Below are 24,599 nucleotides of genomic sequence, written 5' to 3' on the forward strand. Positions count from 1 at the left end.
CTTCACTTGCTCCTTGCAATAGCGCTTCTAGGCTGAATGACTTAACTCTCTACTGCTCAGTGGGAGAAGTGACCCACGCCAAGGTTCCATGGTGTAATGGTTAGCACTCTGGACTCTGGACTCAATCCCGGGTTTCGGCAGAGAAACCTTGTCTATTGGTCGAGGGGGTCCAGTGACCAAACGCCACCTCTTCTCTACCTGATTCCACCTAGCCTCATCGCTATCTTCCTCTCAGACGGCCAGTCAACAAAGTGTGTTGGTTCCATGGTGTAATGGTTAGCACTCTGGGCTTTGAATCCAGCGGTCTGAGTTCAAATCTCGGTGGGACCTGGTTTTGCCAGGAATGTGCGCAGGGCCTCGTCTGAAAAAACTTTTCGGCAGCAGTGAGCCTCAACAGCTCATCTAGGGAGTGCCCCTTGAAGGGAGCGTAAAAGGGCAGCACACCACGTGGAGAATGCGGGGATCGATCCCGCTACCTCTCGCTTGCGCCTCCTGCTTCCTACCAATTGAGCCAAAGTAAGCCCAAATGAGCCAATCGCGTTTCTCTGCTGTGGCTTACTTTTGACCAATCGCGTTTCTCTCCTGTGGCTTACTTTTGACCAATCGCGTTGCTGTCCTATGGCTTACTTTTGACCAATCGCGTTGCTCTCCTGTGGCTTACTTTTGACCAATTGCGTTGCTCTCATGTGGCTTACTACTTTTGACCAATCGGCGGCCGCTATTATTGTCATCTTTGCAACAGGTAAGGCTATTCTTCATTACTGTTTAATCGTTCATTATTTATTCGTATACAGTGTGTATTTTGGGAAAATAAAACATGCCAATATAGCTAGCTAGCATGTATAGCACACGTATTCTTAAGTACCTGTGAACCTGTAACATTTCCCATGATAAATACAGTAAAAAACATGTCAATACTGTCAAGTTAATTAGCCGCCCGCTAATTAAGCTAACGTTATATCCTGAGACAATTTTTTTGTTGTTGTTAATTTAGTATTTTTTTTGTGTCATTACATTATAATGTTTTATTCATATATATGTTATACTATGTCCTCTGTAGAGGACACCAGGACTTATAAAATATATACCAAAACGATTTGATTTACAATTTTACGTTTTAGATCTGTTTGATGATCATATTTTTACCTTTACATTATATTGTGTGCTTCCTAATCTCTGCCACAAAAGCTAAACAAAACAAAATGATTTATGCATGGCATGATACCAGCAAGATTGTACCAAGAAGTGTTACTTGATGCTGTCAAGATACTGTGGGTAATAGCTAAATATGATAAGATTGTACAGTATTTTAATATGAATCAATGCTACTACAATTACTTAGCGACTCCAGGACAGCAGTGAATGATTTGCAAATGAATTAAGCCCATTGTAAGTTCATTGAATGCTGAAAGGTTTTATAAATCCAGTGTTTCAATTATTAAATGATTTACAGTCATATAGGCAAGGCTAGTCAAGACAAGTTTATTTGTAGAGCACAATTTGTACATTAGGCAATTCAAAGTGATTTACAGTTGTATATAATAACAATAATGCTGGTAAAATCAATTCAAAAAACATATGATCATTAATCAAGTACATTAAAAACAAATGGTGTAGCACAATACTTTCAGTTGGAATATGACAGCTATGTTCTGTTTATGCCTGTGTCCTTTCAGATTATGTATGCATACCCGGTTTTTCGAAAAACCTCTGAGGGACGACTCCTCATGGGGCCAACTGAGGAGGCCAATAGGAGTGAGATCACGGTGGCAGGGAGGGCCAGGTGTAAGGAGGAGGTCCTGGCTGAGGCCACTGCCTTTGTGAGGCAGAATGGAGGGAATCCTGGAGACCAGTTCCTGGTTCTGGCTCACTGCAAGATCCAGTTTGGGAAACACCAGGGCCAGAAGTTCCTGTGGCTGCTGGAGAACTCACTGGGGTATGCAGTGTATCTGGTCAGCAGCATTTTGGGGGAGGAGGAGAGGAACAACCCACTGTCGGCAAACAAACACCTGTTCCTCAGATACACCTCGCAGATCAGGGAGGTAGGTGAGGCTGTGGAGGTGTATCAGAAAAAACAGGCCATGCTGCAGGAGGCCCAGAGGACGGGAGACTCTGGATGTCTGATGGTGGAGTTTGGTGATTTTAAGGGTAGGTCAATGAAGGAGGTGTATGAGGACCCAAGCAAGGAGGCCCAGGCTCTCATCACCTACCTAAAGAAGGCAAAGGCCAGGCCCAACACCAACATGGCCCTTTTCAAAGCATACGTGCTGAAGAGGCAGGCTCCAGCCCACATGCCCACCACCACTGTGCCCGCTGCATCTGCCCCTACTGCTGCTGTGCCCACTGGCACTATGTATGTTCCTCCTCCACCTGCTGGCACTCAGAACAGGCCACTGCTGGTGACCAAGGTGAAGGCCCTTTTGGCGCGGGGGAAGCATTTATCTGCTTCACAGCTGGCACACAAGATTTTGTCTCCAGCCAAACCCTGTAAGTGATTTGCCAGCTTTAAAATCATTACAGTATATATTATGCAGTATATATGTCTAACGAAAATACGTGTTTTGTCAACAGCAGCTGCAGGACCACGTTTCCCTCCTGCGTCTGAGTCCGCAGCCCGGAGACGACTCTTTACATGTGGTGAGTATCACTTAACGCAAGTGTGTTGGTGACATGTGCTTAGTGTTTTATGTTATTTTACAGACTCTGCTGCTAGGGATTTTTTTGAGGAGGAAGATGACGAGGAGATGGCAACTGTAGCTTCACAAGCTGAGGAGCAACTTCCTCAAGGTATGTAAATCTTAAACAATATTTTACAAACAATTCTGTGACAACAGTATTTTTTAAATGACATATCATATTCTTTTATTTTACAACACAGAGGAATGGCACTTCTCAGGTGTCAATCTACATTCACTCTTTGAGTGAACATCTTCAAAGCAAAAAGGGAATTTAAAGGTGTATGTAAAAGGTTTTTATTTCATTTTTTATCATAATCACAGACTAAAGCTCATTCTTGTCATCTCACACGTCCCCCACTCCTCTTGGAATAAGTGGCTGTTGTAGTTAGAGGCACTCACAGTGTTTGGGCTGCTTTGCTTCACATTTTGCTTATCCCATCTCATTTTTCTTCTTGTATTTGTCCTAATGGTGCTTGGGTGATAAACAGGATGATTTTCACTGCTTCCTTCCATCGTTTCATCATCATGTTGCCTGTCTACTAATCATAAATGCTTTTCACTAAACCTTGTAATCGCAGTAGCTGTCCAGCAGAGCTGAGAAAGTCATGCAGTGAAAGTCTAAAACAATAAGATAATTATGTTGTGTCTTTTTACGCTCCAGCCACTGCGGCCTTGAGAGGCCCTGCTCCTGCCCTGGCTCGTTCTCCTGCCCCGGCTCGTGCTCCTGCCCCAGCTCCTGCTCTTTCCCTGGCTCGTTCTCCTGCCCTGGCTCGTTCTCCTGCCCCGGCTCGTGCTCCTGCCCCGGCTCGTGCTCCTGCCCCGGCTCCTGCTCCTTCCCTGGCTCGTTCTCCTGCCCTGGCTCGTTCTCCTGCCCCGGCTCGTGCTCCTGCCCTGGCTCGTTCTCCTGCCCTGGCTCGTTCTCCTGCCCTGGCTCGTTCTCCTGCCCTGGCTCGTTCTCCTGCCCCGGCTCGTGCCCCGGCTCGTGCTCCTACCCCTGCTCCTCCAGCATTGTGGACCCCTGGCCAGGTGTCCCATTCGCCTGCAGAGCTTCCTGTCCACTGGAACGAGCAACTCCCATCTTTCCAGCAGGACTGGATCAGAAAGACTCTGTTCAGGGCCAACTCAAAAACAGGGAAGCCTGAGCTGATGCCACATCCCAACTTCTGGTGGTACCCTCCCCAGCCCCCGACCGTCTTCACCCAGCCCCCTGCTTCTCCTGATATCTTCTTCTGCCGCCCTCTGTTCCTCTGGATGCCGCTGAAGATGTGGTCCATTCCACTTGTCTGTGTCCAGCCAGCCTGCAATAACCACAAGCTGACAGCTGCTGGCCTTTATCGCACTGTGCGCAAGGTCCTGGACATAGACGGGTGGTATGACATGGCAACAGAGTATCTGGAGTGCAAAGGGTGCAAGAAGAAGTATCCAGCCTGGTCTGAAGACATCCTGGGACAGCTCGACATGGGACACCGCAGAAAATTCCCCGCCATTCTGACATACAGGTAGAACACATTCATATTTAGAGCAATGCACTGTAATTTGTTGTACTGTAAAAAATCAAATACATTGCTTTACTGACATTAACATTGAAATAGCAAGATGTGGCACTGAACATAATTATTTGACTGTCTGTAGGTACTCGTGTGACTACCGTGTAGTCATAATGATGCGGGAGAGGACCCAGGGCAACAGTGTCACGCAGCTTCACAAAAAGCTGCAGGAGCAGCACACCTCAGCGTGGTCACAGCGGACGCTGGAGTACCTCACTGTCTGTGAGCCCTTCACAGACTCCTCCATCATTGAGCCTGCAGTCTTTTCTGCGCCCCCACCCCTCCCACCCATCCCCAAACCCAAGTGGCTGTTGTCTGTGTATGCCAGGGACGTCCTCTCGCGGCTACCTGAGGTCAAGGCCAAAATAACCTCGGTCTTTGGCTCTGTCCTCAAGATGTACTCCACCAAAAAGGTATAAAAAGTCAAGTTTGAATAATAATAATTGTTATTATCTTAAATTTTTCTTACATTTGTTTATTCTACTGTTTTTTTTACATAGGTCACCAAAAAACTGGCCGGCGCTGCTGCCAACACTGCTGGTTGGTGCACTAATGTAGGCATTGAGCACGGCCAGGTGTTGGTGTCAGTGCTCACAGCGGCAGAGGGGCATGGACTGTGGCCCATGGCGGCGGGTCTCATGAAGAGGTACAGGGAGGCGGGAGTGGCACCGCCCGCCGTCATGTATGTGGACAGAGACTGCTGCAGCCCACTCGCACACGGACAGTCGCAGGTCAGAGCCATGTTCACAGAGTGGGATGAGCTCCAAGTGCGCCTAGACATTTGGCACTTCATGCGGCGCTTTGCAGCAGGTGTCATCACGGAGGCTCATCGGCTCTACGGCACCTTCATGACTCGGCTTTCCAGGTGCATCTTTGAGCTGGATCCAGATGATGTCGCTGCTCTTCGGTTGGCCAAACAGGGGGAGCTACAGGCCAGAGGAGCTGGTCCAGTCTCAGAGAAGGCCCTGGATAAGCTGATCACCAGGAAGGAGTTGGCGCTGCACTGTCGCAAGCGGACCAGAGGAGTGGAGGAGACCACCAGGAGGATCAAGGCACTCATTGAAGAGATGGACAGTGAGAAGGGGAGGGACACTCTGGGTGTACCACTGCTGGACCACGAGCGCATCCAACAGGTCTGGATAGACCAGCAGAGGCACATTGCCTGTATTCAGGACCCAGAGGGCTTCCCTCTGTACCAGAAGACAGACACAGTGAAGAAGGGTGGTGTGGAGCTCAGCTGCTATCGCTGTGCTCGTGGCTCCACCTCCTTGGAGTCTTTCCACCTCCATTTAAATCGCTTCATCCCAGGTAGGTTATAACTTTTATAACCTGCTAAAAACGTAAAACTTTTATAACCTGTTCTGCCGTTCTGAATACATAGATTATATATATTTGACTTTATTTAACCTCTAGGGACTAGTGCCAGTGATGCGCATTTCCAGGCCTATCTCCTGGAAGGCCTGATGCGCTGGAACCAGAACCGGATGGATGAAGCAGTAAGGGGAAAGACTGACCTGAGGACCTACAGCAGCGCTGAGAGGGAGGCAATGGACCGGCTCAGCCGCAAAGTGTTGAAGATGTCCCTGGATGAGCGCTACCAGCCTCCAGGGGCTTACACAGGTGAGAATTATTCATGTTAACTCAAACAAAAGATTATACATTATACAGGTGTATGAGTGTTTGAGTGTACATTTTTATATTTTATTTCAAATACTTCAACTATTGTTGTTTAATTTAGGCTTAATTTGAGCCTTTATAGCCTAATTTATTTGCTTTCTTTTCCTAAAGTGAATTTGCTTTATTTTGCATTTATGCTTATTATTTTATTGTTTATTATTTTCATTTTTTTATCTGTTAAACTGCGTCAAGCCTACAAACGATCAAACTTTGAAAAGTTTTATTGTTTGTTTGTTTCAGTTTGTTATCGACAAATAGCCACTACAGTTATAATAATGTGAATGTGCTTTGTATGTGTGTTGTTTTGCAGGGGAGCTGCTGGGTATGGAGTATCTGTACAGTCAGTCTGGGAAATCCCTGACTGTTATGGATAACCCAGAAGAGGAGGATCGGCTGGTGGAGCAGATGGATGATGAGGTGGTGCAGGACGAAGGCTTCGTTGAGGAGGAACCTGAGGACCTCACAGTGCCAGTCCTCTATGACCCCATTGAGACTGTCCCAGTCCACAGCAGCTTCCCCCAGGCCTTCAACCCCTGTCCCTCTGCACCAGGACCATCCTCACTACAGCCACCCACATCCAGCCAAGGACTGCAGCGCCCTGCTCAGCCTCCTCTGCAGTCTGCCCAGCTTCCTCAGCAGCGCCCTGCTCTGCCTCTTCTACACCCTCCTCTGCAGCGCCCTGTTCACCCTCCTCTGCAGTCTCCTCCACAGCCTTCTGTCCAGCCAAGTGCTGCCTCTGCTCCTGCAACATCAACTGGGTCCAGTGTTGCAGACCAGGCTCCTGTAAGTAAGCTGCTCATTATTAGTTTCCATTTGCTTTTACACTCTGACATTTAACATGCTATGTATTGTTATTGTAATACTTCTACAGGCTCCTGTTCTTGGACCCGATGGCATTGCGGGCTGGGATAAGGTGCAGGATCTGGCTGAGTACCTGATGTCCCTCCGTCAGGCACTCTACCTGGACGAGCAGCAGGTCACAGAGGTCATCCGTCTGTGGACTGCTCTTCCTGATGGGGACAAGAGGAGGATCCACTATCAGCCCAGACACCAGCCCAAACTGACCCACGGACGCTTCAAGGCTCCGAAAAACACAGGAGTGACACCGGGTGTGGAGAGTGTGAAGAGGTGTCTGATCGGTCATCCTGGGGGGCCGGCTCAGTGGCCCAGCACCAGTCGCTTAGTCGAGGCCATGTGCATCAAACTGTGTGCACTGCACAAGTCCCCAACTAAGAAAGATGGAGTCCGTCTTCCTCGTTGGACTAAGGTGCTCAACGATTACCACCACATCCGAGACCTGGTGCTGAACTGCCACACTCTGATGGAGGCCACGTCACTTCAGCTGTTTGTGCTGAATCAGAGGACTCTCACTCAGTGGTAAGCATGGTTTTACATATACATTTGAATGAAAGGGATAGCAGTTATTTATAATTAATAATTTTTTTGATTGCAGGTTTAATCGAAGGGAGAACACCCAGGAAGTGACTGTCCTTACCCAGGGCCTTGCTGCAGAAGACCGCATCGCTGTGGCCAGCTCACAGCTTCCTGCTCCGCGGGAAAGGCTGGATGAGGCTCCCTCCACATCAGGGGCCCGGCATGAGTTTGTCCTTCCTCCTAACAGAGCGGGACAGGCTCCTAAGCTACGGCCGGGCAAACGACCTGCCAGCGCTACAATTGTGCGGCCCATTACCCCAGCAGCTCCTACTCCTCCCCCATTTCCTGTGCCACTGCCCCAGTTCATTTTATTGAACCCTGTGCCCACGCTGATGGCTTCAGCTGCTCCTCTCCTGGCTCCAACTCCAGTATTTCCTGACGCGCCAGAGGCTCCTGCTCCCACTGCCTCGGTGTCTGTGTCCCGCTTCACTCAGAGGAACAGGCGACGCAGGGCAGAAGAGGAGGCCAGTGGAGCCCACAAAAGGAAATATGTCCGTGAAGTGGCATATAACAAATGCTCTAATTGTGGCAAGCCCAAAACTAAGGAGTTCGGCCACAGCCGCTTCGGCAGTGCCACGTTTTGCCCCAGTGTCTCTGGTGGCAAATCTTTAGAGGAGTGGCTGGTAGAACAGCGCCAGCAGAAAAAACCTGGACAGCCACCTCCATAATAATAATAATCTTGTAAATACTAGACTGTAAATATGTAAACATATAAATACATCTTGATACTTACCTCAGCTGCAACTAATTGATGTTAAAATGTAAATACTTTTACCTTCTTTTTTTCCCATCTTTCTGTAATGACTTGTTTGTTTCATTTATATTACATAATGTTCTATTCTATTTCCACATTGTTAGTTGTTTATTGTTGTTTATTAATGTCTTGTACTTAGTTTTAGTAAATAATACTGTTCACACTCTTATTCATTGTGCTGCTTTGAATTGCCTTGGGACTGGAATGTGCAATCTGTCCTATATATTGTGTGTATGTACATATATTTATATATGTGTGTGTGTACTTGTTTCAATATTTGTATGTATTAATTTTAATAAAACATTTTACATTTGAAATGTCATTTCAATATTTGTGTGTATTCATTTTAATAAAACATTTTAAGTGTCCTAAAATAAATCAGATACATCATATCAATCAATCCCACACACAAAAAACACATAATTGAAGAAACGTTTTAATTTGTTTTATTTAAACCATAAACATGTAATATGCTTTTTTAAAATAATATACTCAATTAATATCAATCAATACAATGATATGTCACGTAGATAACCAAATGAAGGCGCAGGCGCAGTTGATCACACACTATGGTCGCGCAGAACACGGGTTCGAGCCCAGCCCGTGGAGGGTGACTTGTTTCACATGTAACTAAAACTCCTCCATAACGCACAGGAATATAGCCCGAATATTGTTGCAGGGCAAATTTGTGCGCGTATTCCCGTTTTATGCGTCTTTTTCGCTTGCGTGCGGGGCGCAAAGATTGGGCCCCTTCTTATGCTAAGCGAGCGCTCTACCATTTGAGCTAATTCCCCTCGACGATGGAGAGAAGGCTTGCTGTGCTGTCCTGTCCTGTGCTGGCATCGCTCTCAAAGACAAAGGCGAGGAGCGATCCCTAGCATGTGTGCAGGTGCTGCAACGCGATTTCCAATGGCCACAAAGAAAAGAGACCGTATTTCCTCTGTCCTGGCAACTTTGCACTGGCTACCGTTTAGTTGTAGATTTAATTAAAATATTGCGCTTTAAGCCATGCAAGAGGAAATGTTTGGCTCGTTGGTCTAGGGGTATGATTCTCGCTTAGGGTGCGAGAGGTCCCGGGTTGACAACAACTGCTGATGTTGCGGTGAAATTGGCACTCTCAAACCGAGTCGGAATCAGGGAAACATGGCCTTAAAAAGCAAAGGCTTCACTTGCTCCTTGCTATAGCGCTTCTAGGCTGAATGACTTAACTCTCTGCTGCTCAGTGGGAGAAGTTGACCCACGCCAAGGTTCCATGGTGTAATGGTTAGCACTCTGGGCTTTGAATCCAGCGATCCGAGTTCAAATCTCGGTGGGACCTGCTTTTGCCAGGAATGTGCGCAGGGCCTCGTCTGAAAAAACTTTTCGGCAGCAGTGAGCCTCAACAGCTCATCTAGGGAGTGCCCCTTGAAGGGAGCGTAAAAGGGCAGCACACCATGTGGAGAATGCGGGCATCGATCCCGCTACCTCTCGCATGCTAAGCAAGCGTTCTACCATTTGAGCTAATTCCTGCCACTGCATTTGTTTTCATCATTAGTCCTACAAAAACACTGGATTTCAACTACATTGCATATGAAGAAACGGACCAACGCACAAAATGGAACACAGAAAGCAGCTCTCTTATTTACACGCTCCCGTGTATCAAAAAGCACCACTCTGCCCCTTGTGAGGCTCGAACTCACGACCTTCAGATTATGAGACTGACGCGCTGCCTAACTGCGCCAACGAGGCATGTGCTGTGCCTAGGGTGAGCGGTGAAGCACTAGCTTCCAGGTCATCTGCCATTCGGCGGAGCTCCAAAATGACTGCTCACCCTCAGCCATCACGTCAGGATGGCCGAGCGGTCTAAGGCGCTGCGTTCAGGTCGCAGTCTCCCTTTGAGGCGTGGGTTCGAATCCCACTTCTGACAAACCGAACCTTTGGCTGCGGCCTCAAGCTAGAGTCTTTAACCCTCTGGCAAGTTTACCCAGAAATGCAGTAATGTTGACAAAGCACTGCATTTCAGTTCATGCTAGAAGTAACCACACATTACAGTAACACTGACCTGCATGACATGAACTTTAAAGTAACACTTTAGTGCAACGCATGGGATTCTATGGCATTTTCGTGCAATTTTCTTGGAATTTCAAGTCATGGCATTTCATGAAATTGAGAGAAATACTGCCACTGCATTTGTTTTCATCATTAGTCCTACAAAAACACTGGATTTCAACTACATTGCATATGAAGAAACGGACCAACGCACAAAAGGGAACACAGAAAGCAGCTCTCTTATTTACACGCTCCCGTGTATCAAAAAGCACCACTCTGCCCCGTGTGAGGCTCGAACTCACGACCTTCAGATTATGAGACTGACGCGCTGCCTAACTGCGCCAACGAGGCATGTGCTGTGCCTAGGGTGAGCGGTGAAGCACTAGCTTCCAGGTCATCTGCCATTCGGCGTAGCTCCAAAATGACTGCTCACCCTCAGCCGTCACGTCAGGATGGCCGAGCCGTCTAAGGCGCTGCGTTCAGGTCGCAGTCTCCCCTGGAGGCGTGGGTTCGAATCCCACTTCTGACTAACCGAACCTTTGGCTGCGGCCTCAAGCTAGAGTCTTTAACCCTCTGGCATGTTTACCCAGAAATGCAGTAATGTTGACAAAGCACTGCATTTCAGTTCATGCTAGAAGTAACCACACATTACAGTAACACTGACCTGCATGACATGAACTTTAAAGTAACACTTTAGTGCAACGCATGGGATTCTATGGCATTTTCGTGCAATTTTCTTGGAATTTCAAGTCATGGCATTTCATGAAATTGAGAGAAATACTGCCACTGCATTTGTTTTCATCATTAGTCCTACAAAAACACTGGATTTCAACTACATTGCATATGAAGAAACGGACCAACGCACAAAAGGGAACACAGAAGCTGGGGAACAATAGTCCAACAAAGGTGGGGAAGAAGGGAAGAAAAGGGGGAAGGAAGAAAGGGGGAAGGAAGAAAAGGAGAAGGGGAAGAAGAGAAAGAAAAAATGAAGAAAAGAAAGGGTGAACTGTGACGTTCAGAGATATGCCTTCCTTAGCATATAGGTCTTGATACAATTTCCGGTTTCTTCGTGTGGTAAAATCACGCATTTATATTACACTGTTTTCTATTGCAGGTAATCAACAAGACATGGGTTCGAATCCAGCTAAAGACAACTTTTTGTAATATTTATTATTTAATTAAACAAGCAATCTTTTTGAATGCATACTGTTCCAGTTGTTGTGTTGGGTTCTTTTACAAATATAGACCGTTGCCTTGAGTGTTCAACAAGCCGCTTTATTATCAGGCTGCAACAATAACATTGTGTCTCACTCGCTCTTATCCGTACTCCCCATCCTACATGCCCGTGTTGCCCCCTAGTGGTAACATGTAATATAGATTACACAACGGTTCGGAATTGTGTATAGATTACACAATTCACCGCTCCTTGTAGCTGGTTACGATCGGTCCAGCCTTCTGTACAGTACCTCATGACTTGAGAACAGACGCTGTCAGACATCAGCTGCTCTTGAAGATCTGCCAGGTATTTACTGCTTGTAGGAAGACCCTCTAGCACAGATTCAAGGTAAATATTAGTGTCCTCCATAAGATCTGTATCAGCGCCAGTAACACTGTTTGTAAGCGGTAAGCGTGAGAGTGTGTCCGCTGTGGTGAGACTTTTGCCAGGGATGTGCTTTATTGTGTATGAGTACCTCATTAAGCGCATACGGAATCTCTGTATCCGTGGCGGAAGCGCATCCAAAGCTTGTCCTCCCAGAAGACTCACTAGTGGCTTGTGGTCAGTTTCGAGTTCAAAGTGAAGGCCCAGGATAAAGTCATTAAACCTCTCACAGGCCCACGTAAGAGCCAGCGCTTCTTTTTCCACTTGAGAGTAGCGCTGCTCTGTAGTTGTTAATGACTGGGAAGCATAAGCAACTGGTGACCACACATCTCCCTCTTTCTGCAGCATGACTGCCCCCAGGCCAAATGAAGAGGCATCCGCGGAGATTTTCTGTGGCTTATTCGGGTTGTAGAGCTGTAACACAGGAGGAGAAGACAGTTCTTGTTTAAGGTTGTGAAATGCCTTTTGCTGGTCGTGCCCCCAGTACCACATGTTCTTGGTTGAGAGTAAGTCTCTCAGTGGTTTATCCTTTTTCGAAAGGTTTGGAATAAACTTCCCTAGTTGGTTTACCATACCGAGAAAGCTCCTAAGCTCACTCACGTTGCTTGGCTCCTTCATGTCCTGAACAGCTTGGGTTTTGTCTGGATCAGGACTCATTCCATCTGCTGAGACGATGAATCCCAGGAATTTGAATTTTCGTTTGGTAAACTCACATTTCGACATGTTCAATGTAACGCCGGCTTTCTCTGCCCGCTGCAGGACAGCATGCAGTCTTGTGTCATGCTCCTCTACGGTCGATCCCCAGATCAGGATATCGTCCATGTGACAGACGACTCCCTCGAGATCTGCTGTAACCTCCGTCACCATCATGTTTTGAAAATGTTCGGGCGCGGTTGAAGTGGTACCTGCCGAAACGGTTGAAGTGGTACCTGCCGAATGGCGTAATGAAGGTGGTGAGGAGTGCCGACTCTGTGGATAGTGGTATTTGCCAAAAGCCCATATTTGCGTCAAGTTTAGAAAAATACTGAGCACCTGTGAGCATGCCTAGTGTTTGGTCTACAGAAGGAAGTATGTATCTTTCACGACACACGGACTCATTTAAAGGTGTCATGTCCACACAGATACGCACCTTATCTTTGTCCTTTTTGGGAGCTACAACCATGCCACAGCACCAGTCGGTCGGCTCGTCCACACGACTAATAACTCCCAACCCTTTCATTCTGTCCAGCTCTTCTTTAACTTTGCCCATGAGCGGCAGTGGCACGCGCCTTGGCACTTTGAGCGAAAAGGGCTTTGCATCAGGTTTTAATTTTATGGTGTATGGCTTTTGTACCCGCCCAAGTCCTTCGCATAACTTGGGGTATGCTTTAGTCACTGTCTCTTCATTTATAGTATCGACTCTGGCGATAAGCTTCAGTCTCACCGAAGCTGTCCTACTCAGCAGTGCTACACGGAGGTTTCGTACTACGTAGATCTTCTCAGTGGTGCTCCTGTCCCCATACACAATAGTCTCTGTGGTAGACCCCAAAACGGTTAACGCAGCCCCACCCGGTCCATAGAGTGTTTTTTTTGCCTTGTCCAATGTTTTGTCTTTGAGTTTGAAGCTCACAAACGTTTGTTCGGAAATAGCAGACACATCTGCTCCGGAGTCTAACTTGAAAGTCACCTTATGTCCGCCGACGTTTATGTCCGCCAGCCATGGTTCTTCTCCAGAATCCACCTCACCCAAGAAAAGTCCAGCCGCACTGTCCGCAACCTCGTTCACAGATGTGCTGGACTTACAGACTCTACCGTAATGTCCGCGTTTTCCACAATTATGGCATTCTGCATTTTTTGCTGGGCATTGTGCTGCTGCATGCGCGGGTGCTTTGCCACACTTGGAACATGCTTTACTGTCATGTTTGGTCTGCTGAAACTTCAAAGGCTTAAACTGTTTTTGCTCTTTGGTTTTGAACTTGTTCAGCTTGGCCTTTCTAACTTGTACTGAATCCATAGCTGTTTTGCTGGCGATAATTTCGCCTCTCAAGTCAGTCTGCTGTCTCTTTATTTCTTCTGATTGTCTTGCCATTGTGATAGCTTTAGCTAGGGTAAGATCTTTGTCAAGCTGCATTCTTTCTGACAGAGACGAATCTTTAAGACCCACTACAAGCCTATCTCTCAAAAGATCATCATGAAGAGCACCATACTCACAGTTTTCTGCTAGTGCATAAAGAGCTGTAATAAATGTGTCCACAGGTTCTGATGGCTGTTGCACTCTCTTATTGAATTTTCCCCTCTCGTAAATCACATTTTTTCTTGGGACAAAATGTCTGTCGAAAGCTGTTTTGACTGCATTGTATTGCTGGCGCTGCATGGCCGTTAGCTCATGCCCTCTTAGCACGTCGTCAGCCTCATCTCCCATGCAATAAACCAGAGTATTGACTTGGTTTGCTTCCGAAGAGCTATTCAGGTTACTTGCCAGTCTAAAACGCTCGAACCGTCTACTCCACCTTTCCCACTCCTGGGGCTTTGCAAAATCAAACGCCTCCGGTGGTTTGATGGTGAAGGTTGCCGCCGCCGCCATTACTGGACCAGCCGCCGCGGCTGCTCCCGCTGCTGAGGCTCCACTCTCTTGGTCTTCCTCACTCATAATCGCTAGCCGGGCGCAAAGCTGACTTCTTTCTCAAAGCACAGCCACTTCTGACACCATGTTGTGTTGGGTTCTTTTACAAATAAAGACCGTTGCCTTGAGTGTTCAACAAGCCGTTTTATTATCAGGCTGCAACAATAACATTGTGTCTCACTCGCTCTTATCCGTACTCCCCATCCTACATGCCCGTGTTGCCCCCTAGTGGTAACATGTAATATAGATTACACCACACCAGTGTCAATAAAATATACATATGTAATTTGTTTGTTGTGTTTTTTGATATTCTCATGAAAAATAAAAATAAATAGTAACTAAAATGCTGAAAAATGTCTGTCACAAGAATAACAAAATGTACAAATTATTTATTTATATACAAATGTTATGGTGCAGTATACTGATAAAATATTGTGTTATATTAAAGTAAAAGTAAATAAGCAAATTATTTTTGACTGCATACTGTTCCAGTGTTAATAAAATATACATGTAATTTATTTGTGTTTTTTGTTTCATTATTTCATAAAACGTATAATTACCAATGGAACAGTGTTATTATTTAGTAGTTGTATTACTATTGATCTGATAAAGCATTTATTTTAGGTTCATTTAAACAAGACGCTTGCAAATCTGATATTAGTAATGAAAAAAATGTAACCCATTAAATAGTAACTAATATGCTGAAAATTGTCTGTCACAAGAATAACAAAATGTACAAATTATCTTTTTATATACAAATGTAATGTTGCAGTATACTGATGAAATGATATTTGAAAGTAAAAGTAAAAAAAAAACCAATCACTTGCCAATTTGTTTTTATTTTACAATAATGCCAACAGAACAGTAATGAATATTAAATAAAATGTTAAATAACATGTTTTAAAAATAAATAAGTTAAATGAAAGGTAATACAAATTTAAAATGTATAAAACATTTTTTTAAATGTTCACACTATATACAATGTTATATACTGTACATACAAATATATACATTATTTGGAAATGGTTCTCCGCATTTCCTCTAACCACACTTCTTTTGTAACAATCTCAGTCTGTGGACAGTACACCCTGCCCCTGTACTGGCTATGTCCTGTTGCACTTGTTTTAAAAAGCCCGCATTTTTTACAAGTGTTCGCCTCTACAGTTCTCCTGTAGGGTCTCTTGGGCATGGCTCCTGTATTGGCAGATGGTGCAGCAGGCTGTGAACTGGTGCCCTGCACCACTGTAGGCTGTAACAGTGGCTGCATCATTGGCATTGCTTGGACCATCTGGACTCCTTGTACCATCGGGATTCCATGGACCATTTGCACTCCCTGGAACATTGGCGCAGCCTGAAACATTGGCACACCCTGGAAACCTGGTGCTGCCTGTATAATTATTCTTGGAGTCGGTACCATCTGCAGTGATACTCCAGGTACTGAAGGTGTAGCCAACATCTGACTCTGCGCTGGTTCCTTGGGTCTGAGAGGGGGTTGCCGAACAGAAGTCTGCCTCTGCTTTGCCTGACCAGCTGTGCTCTCTGGTAGCTTGTACTGGTGCTGCTCCCCTGGTTGTTCTGGCTCAGTCCGTAGACGTTTGGCAACCTGGAGAGGCTCATGAGCTTCAGGGAGGGGCTGAGGCAACTGAATGCCCTGAAGCAGCACAGACAGCTCCTGCTTTTTCTGTCTGTTGTTGTACCACTGAATCAGGGTGTTCTGGTTAACCTCCACCAGCTGCATTGATGTTCCTCCCATCACTAAGCTGTTGCCCAGTACAAGCTGCCTTATCCTGTGATACTCTTGCAGGATCAGAGACCATCTTGACAGGGTTCCTTTGCCTTTTCTTTTCGGGCTTGGGTGGATAGTGCAAAGCCTGATGAACATGGTCTCCACCAGACGGCAACAGTCAGGCCACTGAGCAGGTGCACTGCCTGCACCCAGCACACATCTGGTGGTGCGCTCTACTCCAGGGTGAGTGGGCTTCTTTGGTACTCTGAAGCGTCCACTCAACAGTCTCTTCTGGGGTCGAGAAACATACACTACCCGTTCCTTGTTCCGGTCATCCAGGTTCTGCCAAAGAGCAATTATGGTGTTGGCTTCCTGGTTGGTCAGGCTGAGGGCTGTGTGGGCCCGGAGCTCCACCAGATATTCTGCCAGCTGGTCTACATGTTGATAACCCGGGACATTTTGGTAATCAACAGCCATTTAAAGAACACAAACACACAATCAAATTATTACTATTTATTTTATATCTGTTTAACGAATAATTCCATAATTGATTCTGTTTATCACCATAAAACTCCTTTGACACAATCTGTATCGTACAAAGCACTATAGAAATAAAGCTGACTTGACTTGAACCGTATTTGCAGCTTACTAATGACTTAAGACTGTACTTTTACATTTAAAATATGTGGAATGTCTGTAGTTAAAGCACTGGATGTTAATTCATCACTGTTTGAACTATTCTACTTGATTTGAAAGACGCACAAAGGAGTGGTATTTACCTTGTGTCCATCATCATCATCATCCCGACCAGCATCCTCTGGCTCTGAGGGGAGAGTTGAAACAGAAGTTTCAGAGGGAACAGGTGTGACAGCAGTCCCTGAGGGTCCAGGTGATGAAGGAGACTGTGTGAGGTCATGTGTGGGGTCAGGGACCAGTGAAGAGGATGTGGCACTGCTGGTGACCAGGTTGGAAGAACCCAGTGTCAGTGTGGAGGAGGGTGGTGACAGAACAGCCTCCGGATCTGCAATAGTGTGATCCTCGCTGATGTCACAGAAGCCCTCATCTTCATCTCGCTCCTCCACACTGAGGTCCTCAATGAGCTCTGCTGTCTGCTCAGAGTCTGGATTCATGTCCTGCAGTGCCTGACCAGTCTGCTTGAACAGATACTGCACTCCAATAAGCTCACCTAAAAATAAACGCAATAAACAAACAGAAATGAAATACAATTTTGTAACATGTTTGACAAAAGCCTGATGATCATATTTAAATGTCACACGTTTTTTTTAATCAAGTAAACCTAGGTTACTTCAGCCCAGTAAATGTTCAACAATATAAAAGTTATTCTTACAATTACTTTCTAAAAATCAATAAAGATTTGACAGCAGAAAGACATGTGAATCACAAGCTCAATGTGGAAGTTTGTACAATTATAATAAAAGGTATTTTACTTGCTAAAAATATGGACTATCAATCAGACGATAGAGGGCATGTTTCCAGAAAAGTTTTTTCAGAAAAGCCTTTAGAAATGTGCATATAAAATATGATACAGTAGACTACATTGGGTTACATCTAATATATGAACTGAAATTACACATAAATTGCAAGTTTATTAACAATAACAAATTCTCTCACCGGTGTAACATGCAGGGGGACAAAACGTGGGGACCACTTTCCTGCCAAACAGCTTTTCATAATTGCTGTTAACACAGTGCACAAGTTCTCCTGTGTAGCTGCGCAAAGCTGATGACTCCGATGACAGGGAAGCAGCCTCCCGGTCCTGGTTCCACCGGTGTAGACCCTCCAGCAGATAAATCTGAAAATTCAGACTGTTCGCACTGGTCCCTGTAAATAGACACAACAGTGTTTAGGGGGTGTTAAAAAAACACACAAAGACACTTAATGCTCAATCTTTACACATTTACACAGTGTGTGTGACAAAGACATACCTGGGATGAAACGGTTCAAGTGTAAATGAAAGGACTCGAGAGAAGTGGAGCCCCTGGCACATCTATAGGTCTTCAGAAGCACGCCTCCCTTGGTTAAGCTCCCCGTCTCTGTATAAAGCACAAGACCAGGGGAGTCTTGAATGCATTTAACGTGCTTCTTCTGGACACTCCAGATGTGCTCCATCCTTTCTCGGTCCAAGAGAGGAACACCCAGGGAGTCATTGCCCTTGCTGCTCAGGAGATCTGTAAACAGCCGCTCAAGGAGAAGGATGGTAGTCTCCTCTCCATGGGTCCTCCTCCGGTAATGGAGAGCCATCTCCTGCCTGGTAAGATGCTTGCTGACATCTTCATCTGTCACCGCAGGCCAACCCTGGGACATCAACAGCTCTCTCTTTGCTTTGCGAAGCATAGAAAGATCAGCTGCATCCCACTCAAAAATGCACGCTGACAGCCGTGACATGAAGATGGGATACAGCTGATGGGCATCAGTTGTAAACCCCAAGGCAATCCTGCGCATAAAATGCCAGATGTCCAAGCGAACCATGAGATCTGGCCAACATTTGAATCGGGTTTTGAGCTTGGTCTCGCCCATATCAGTGCAGCAGCCACAATCCACATACAACACAGCAGGTGGATCCACACCAGCCTTCTGGTACCGTTTCACCAGACCATCTACCATCATATCCAGTCCTGCTCCTTCCTGAGCTGTCAGGACACTTATGAGCACCTGACCAAACTCGTTGCCAACAGAGGTAAGCCAGAGTCCCGTTACCCTTGCCGTCCCAGTCAGCTTCTTAGTGATCTGCAGTAGATGACAGGAAGCATGCAATGTAATGAAACATCACACCATGTAGAATATGATACTCATGCTCTGATAATGATACAGTAAACATAAATTAACAAAAATCCCCTGCTAACCTTTTTAGTAGAATCCATCTTCAAGACTGAACCATACGTGGATGTTATCCTTGCATGGATTTCATCCAGCCTGGTCAGGATGTCTTTGCTGTAATTGGTGAGCAGCCACTTGCAGCTTGGCACCACTGTAGGCTCTGGGGGTTCCTGGACTTTTACTGGCAACACCCCGGGTCCTTTGAGGAAGTCCACACATTGGGTGGTGTACCGGGCCAGACACTGGAGCCACTCCTCGCTGTGGTTCTCACGCAGTTGTTTTATGACCCGCGTGGGACTGTTTCCTAGGCCACGCTCACGCAGGAGCCGAATTACTCTCATATCACAGGCATACCTTAGGAAAAGCAAAATCCACACATTCATATATTTTACATATTTGATTTGTAAAGTATTTGCAAATATTTGTGATGATGGGCTAATCAACTGAATGTGGAATGAAAGTGCACTTACTTCTGCGTGAGGATGACCCGAAACTCAGAGCGATGGCCCAGATCCAGCTGTTGCAGGACAGTCTGACTCCAGGACACATGCGAAGCTTTGCACTTGGTACAGATGAGGGTTTCTGTGACCATGTTGTACATCCTGTCGATGTCCAGAACCTGCCGTGCCCTTTTGTGCAGACCCCCTCCTGTCAGCTGATGCTGTCCGCAGGCAGAATTGGGAGAGCCTTGACCTTCCACAGCTTGTACATCATACACAGCAACAGAGCATGACAAAAAAATCTGTCTGGAGCCTGATTGTATATAAGTGCTGGCTGTGGTGGGTAATACCAGAGCTGTAGGTTGTCTCGAAGCTCTGGTTTTCCCTTGGGCCCCATTTTAAAAAGCCTGCTGGCAATCCACCTGTGGTCTTCTGATGGCAAGGTCTCCGACCACAAACAATGCAGTCACACTGCAGATGAAGCTTGCAATAATGCCCCAGGAAGGAGGAGTCTGTGAAGGAAAATGGAAAATATTTAGTCTAGCAGGTCATTTATTTAATTAGCGCTTTATCTATCCAAGACTACCCTCACATAAAATAGAAAATATTGGATGTCAAATACGTACTTGTTCTGGGGACAAAGGCTGGAACTCCAGGATCTTGTGTCTGTACAATCATGCAGTGAAATATAATATATGTTGTATATATAACAAGAGAAACAGTCAAACATAACTGTCCAATAATTGTAACTCATCCTGGATGGAATTATACAATGCTGTTCAAAAGTCTGGGGTCAGTAAGTTTATTTTATGTTTTTGAAAGAAGATCAAAATACAGTCAAAAACAGGTATACTGGGAAATAATATTGCTGCTTATTTTAATGTATTTTCAAATGTATTTATTAATGTGTCATTGCTGAAAAAAAGTCTCAATTTACAATGTCCGATAGACCCCAAACTTTTACAGAGCGATTGCATAAGGAAATTTTTTTTTTACATGACAAACTATATATAATTATTTTAATTTACTTCTCAACTATACATTTATGCTGTGTTTTTGTGGATATTCAGTAGTTTTTTTACCTATTTACTGCACAATTACTTAACTACGCCATAAATTGGCTTGTGAAAAAATATATTTTTTTATGAAAAAATCACTTAAATGATGATCTTATATAAATCTAAATAGTTTTTTGACATTGCTCTATGTGTTAGGGATAGAATACTGCCATCTGCAGGGTCAATATATAATTGAAGGAGTTTTCATGTCCATGAGATTTATCTCGCAAACATGCTTATTGAAATACATTTTTAAAAGTCTTCAGTGTTCTTCATGATCTTGTCTTTACAAATTCCATAGTTAATTATTATGGAAATAATCATTTATTTATAAAAATTTACTAGATATCCCTAAAATGTCAACTAAATAGCCGTCTGAAATGAATTACAACCACAATCTCATTACCTAAAAAAACATTTAAAAAACTTATTCAAAAACAGTTTTAATTATATTATTTACATTAAGTTGAGGTAATTGTGAACAATGTGTCTTTTTGGGCAATATGTCACATTTTCAATAGAAATTGACAAATTGAATATGTGTCCGAGAAGTCGCTGTCATCTAAGTTACCCATAGCAAATACACCCCTCAAGGAAGAGTGTGTTTTCCAAATCACATGACCTGCTCCACATGATGTCATTTCCTCCTGAAGAGAAAACTAGCAAGACTCCAAGGTATGTTCTCTCTCCACATTTTCAGTTATTTCACCTAAAGTAGTGCTTGGGGCAAATGTGTACTTATCATATGTCAACAATGTTACTACAATGAATTAATAAATAACTTTGAATTTAAATTTTACTCAGTTGTACATATAATATTTAGAAGAACCTCTCCGTAAAATGCCATGTGGTGTCTGGTGCTAGGCAACCATTTTGATTTTATCCCTAAAAACAGCAAAAATGTCAACTAGGTTACCAGTCACCTATGTTACTCTGCAAAGGTAACTTAGTTGACCAAGAGTAACATAGATGACATTCATGACATGTTCTTATAGTTTTCAGGAGTTCATTTAATATTCTAATTGTACAGTAACTATAAAATACTTTGCAATAAATACTACAAAAGTAAACTTGTTTTCAGGCAAATGCCACGATTATCTGCTGCAGAAAAGCAGTGCCGTTACCGTGCACGGCGAGATGCTGATCCTGCAAAAAGGGAGGCATACTTGGCAAAAGGCCGGCAGAAATGGAGAGAAAAGAGGGAGCAAGGTGCATACTATAAGCCCATATCTGAACAGAGTGAGAGAGAAAAACGTGCAAAAAGAAAGGCCTGGAGAAGAGCCCAGGAACAGAGCAGACGCAGAAAGAAACAGGCTTCTGCTATTGTTACCCCACCACTGAGTCCTGACAGCGAGGAACAACCAGTTCCACAACCAGGAAGGTTAGAAGGTTATGTAGAAAGAACCTCAAACAGAACTATGTAGACAGGCTATGTAGAAAGTACCTTAAATTGAACAATGTCTCATGAAAAAGTACTTGTTAGATTATAATGTTAGATTAAAATGCAAAATTACATGGTGGCATGGTGACAATTAATTTCATATGCTTTAAGTGACACCTGCAATGTTAAAAAATTATTTAAAAATGTCTTCATGTAATTTCAGACAGAGAATACATGGAAGAAGGACTAGAAGAAGACGGTACCAGAAAATATACATTGAGAATCAGAAACTCAAGGAAAAGCTTAAACAAAAACATCAGACAAATACCGTAAGCGCTATGAACGGCTACTGTGCAGTGTCGACTCTCCTAGGAAAAGAACAAAAAGGATGCTCGGAACAAGTCCAGTCAGTAACGATGTGCGGAAAACTCTGGTCTATCATCATGCACTTGTGAAAAGCCTCAAACAAAAATTTCAGTGTGCAGCAAAAGAAAAGACCAGGAACCTAATCGCCAGAATCGTATCTGGAAAAATATTGAAAAAATACAGGTTCCAGAAAATCATTCATGACACACTGGGTGTCTCAGCCAAACGATTCAGCAAGAATGTGAACACAAATGGGGACGAAATAGCCTGTTTTGCCAGGAAGAAATACATATCCACACACTCAAAACTGCAAGACCAGGTTGTTGCCTTTTACACCAGGGATGACGTAAGTCGTTCAACAGCAGGTAAAAAGCAGACCGTAACAAAGGGAAAAGTAAAAAAGCAGAAGCGGTTTATGACTGACACCATGAAAAACCTCCATAGGAAATTCCTGCTGGAAAACGTCTTTAGCCAACTTTCCTACACACTCTTCTGCCGAATGCGTCCATACTGGGTAGTCCACCCAACCATTGCAGACAGAGATACGCGTCTATGTAAGGTGCATGAAAACGTGGAATTTATCGTGGAGAAACTTCATGGACTTAAACTTCTGGAGAGAACAGAGTTGGAATCTCTTGCTGAGGAAACTTGCTGTAATCCAACATTTAAGCCATGCATGTATGCGGAATGCAATAACTGCAAACTACAAGACTTCAAGATTCAGTCTGGCTATGATGGTCAAACCCAAGTTTCTTGTGTGCAGTGGACAACTGAAACTGTCCTCAGAGAGAAGAAAAGTGGTGACAGCAAAGAAAAGTTGCCTGTGAATATCACCGTGAAGAGAGAAATGGAGAGTTCTTTGGAGGACCTGATTGAGACTTTCCAGAAACAGCTCAAAAGGTTCAAAAGGCACTTGTTCAACATCAAGACCCAGTTTAACTACTACAGGGAATTGAAAAAGAACATGAAGAGTAATGAATGCCTCATACACATTGATTTCTCTGAAAACTACTCTTGCAAGTTTCACAAAGAGATTCAAGCTGTCCATTTTGCCTCTTCTCATCAACAAGCAACTCTTCATACAGGGGTCCTCTACATTGGTGGTGAGGAAGACCACTTGTGCTTCACAACAATTTTGCCATGCAAAGAAAAGGGTCCACCTGCCATATGGGCACACCTTTCAATTCAATTCAATTCAATTCAATTCAATTCAAGTTTATTTGTATAGCGCTTTTTACAATACATATTGTTTCAAAGCAGCTTTACAGAAAATGCATTTAAAAAATATACATACAAAAATACAGTTAGTTAATCATAAAATGTAGGTCATAACATATCGCAGGCGTTGGGTCGTCTCTTCACAGGCGTCGAGTCGTCTCATCACAGGCGTTGGGGCATCTGAAGTCTCCATGAGAGGCTGGATACATAACTGGAGCTGACAAACTCTATTTGAGTTAAACAACAAAAAAGGCAGATGGGAAATAATTAGCCTAGCTGCTGTTCATAATATGAATGCATTTGATCTGATTTAACTGTAGTATAAAAGGTATAAGATGCATCATGTGAATGCTTGGCTAAAGAGATGCGTCTTTAATCTAGTTTTAAACTGGGAGAGCGAGTCTGAACCTCGGAAAATATCAGGAAGGCTATTCCAGAGTTTAGGAGCTAGATGTGAAAACGCCCTCCCTCCTTTAGTGGACTTAGTTATCCTAGGTACGACCAGAAGCCTCGAATTTAGCGATCTTAAAGAGCGCGATGGATTATATGGCGATAGAAGATCTCTTAAATACACAGGAGCTAAACCATTTAGGGCTTTATAGGTCAGTAACAATACTTTGTAATTGATACGGAACTTAATAGGTAACCAGTGTAGAGATGATAAAATTGGTATTATATGATCATATTTTCTTGACCTAGTAAGAACTCTAGCAGCTGCATTTTGGACTAACTGTAGCTTGTTTACGGAGGATGCAGGACAACCAGCTAATAAAGCATTACAGTAATCTAGTCTCGAGGTCATGAATGCATGAACTAACTTTTCTGCATCAGAAACTGATAGCATATTACGTAGCTTAGCAATGTTTCTAAGGTGGAAAAAGGCTGTTCTTGTGACATTTGAAATATGATTTTCAAAAGACAAGTTGCGGTCTAGTATAACACCCAGGTCTTTTACTGAAGAGGATAAAGTAACAGGACGTCCATCTAGATTAAGGTTGTATTGTAAGAGGTTTTGTGGGCAGTTTTTTGGACCAATCAGTAATACCTCCGTTTTATCTGAATTTAATAGAAGAAAATTACACGTCATCCAATATTTTATATCTTTAACACACTCTGTCATTTTAGATAATTTAGTGTTATCATCTGGTCTTGATAAAATATATAATTGAGTGTCATCAGCATAACAGTGGAAACTTATTCCATGTTTTCTTATAATATTACCAAGTGGCAGCATATAAATTGAGAATAGCAG

At 44.2% G+C, this 24,599-nt stretch overlaps 2 protein-coding genes across 2 annotated transcripts in view; one reads left to right on the forward strand and one right to left on the reverse strand.

Moving 5' to 3' along the window:
* Positions 1-8,004, forward strand: part of LOC307004064 (uncharacterized protein) — a gene marked incomplete at both ends in the record, with an annotated part of 65,369 nt that extends 57,365 nt beyond the window's left edge. Inside the window, 10 exons of the mRNA XM_079623006.1 lie at positions 1,677-2,487; positions 2,572-2,637; positions 2,701-2,787; positions 3,340-4,177; positions 4,311-4,638; positions 4,726-5,533; positions 5,639-5,845; positions 6,213-6,685; positions 6,774-7,279; positions 7,356-8,004. Coding sequence (XP_079479132.1) covers positions 1,677-2,487; positions 2,572-2,637; positions 2,701-2,787; positions 3,340-4,177; positions 4,311-4,638; positions 4,726-5,533; positions 5,639-5,845; positions 6,213-6,685; positions 6,774-7,279; positions 7,356-8,004 — 4,773 coding nt within the window. The remainder of the gene's footprint in view (positions 1-1,676; positions 2,488-2,571; positions 2,638-2,700; positions 2,788-3,339; positions 4,178-4,310; positions 4,639-4,725; positions 5,534-5,638; positions 5,846-6,212; positions 6,686-6,773; positions 7,280-7,355) is intronic.
* Positions 8,005-11,496: 3,492 nt separating this feature from the next.
* LOC307004065 (uncharacterized protein) lies at positions 11,497-20,002 on the reverse strand (the record flags this gene model as incomplete). Its single annotated transcript, XM_079623007.1, has 8 exons — positions 11,497-12,132; positions 16,826-17,232; positions 17,679-17,888; positions 17,993-18,794; positions 18,911-19,238; positions 19,355-19,586; positions 19,675-19,836; positions 19,951-20,002. The coding sequence occupies 8 exons, from the start codon at positions 20,000-20,002 to the stop codon at positions 11,497-11,499; spliced, it is 2,829 nt and encodes a 942-aa protein (XP_079479133.1).
* Between the last annotated feature and the right edge of the window lie 4,597 nt (positions 20,003-24,599).

The sequence above is a fragment of the Phoxinus phoxinus genome (assembly GCF_949152265.1).
Source record: "Phoxinus phoxinus genome assembly, chromosome: 9".
Classification (NCBI taxonomy): domain Eukaryota; kingdom Metazoa; phylum Chordata; class Actinopteri; order Cypriniformes; family Leuciscidae; genus Phoxinus; species Phoxinus phoxinus.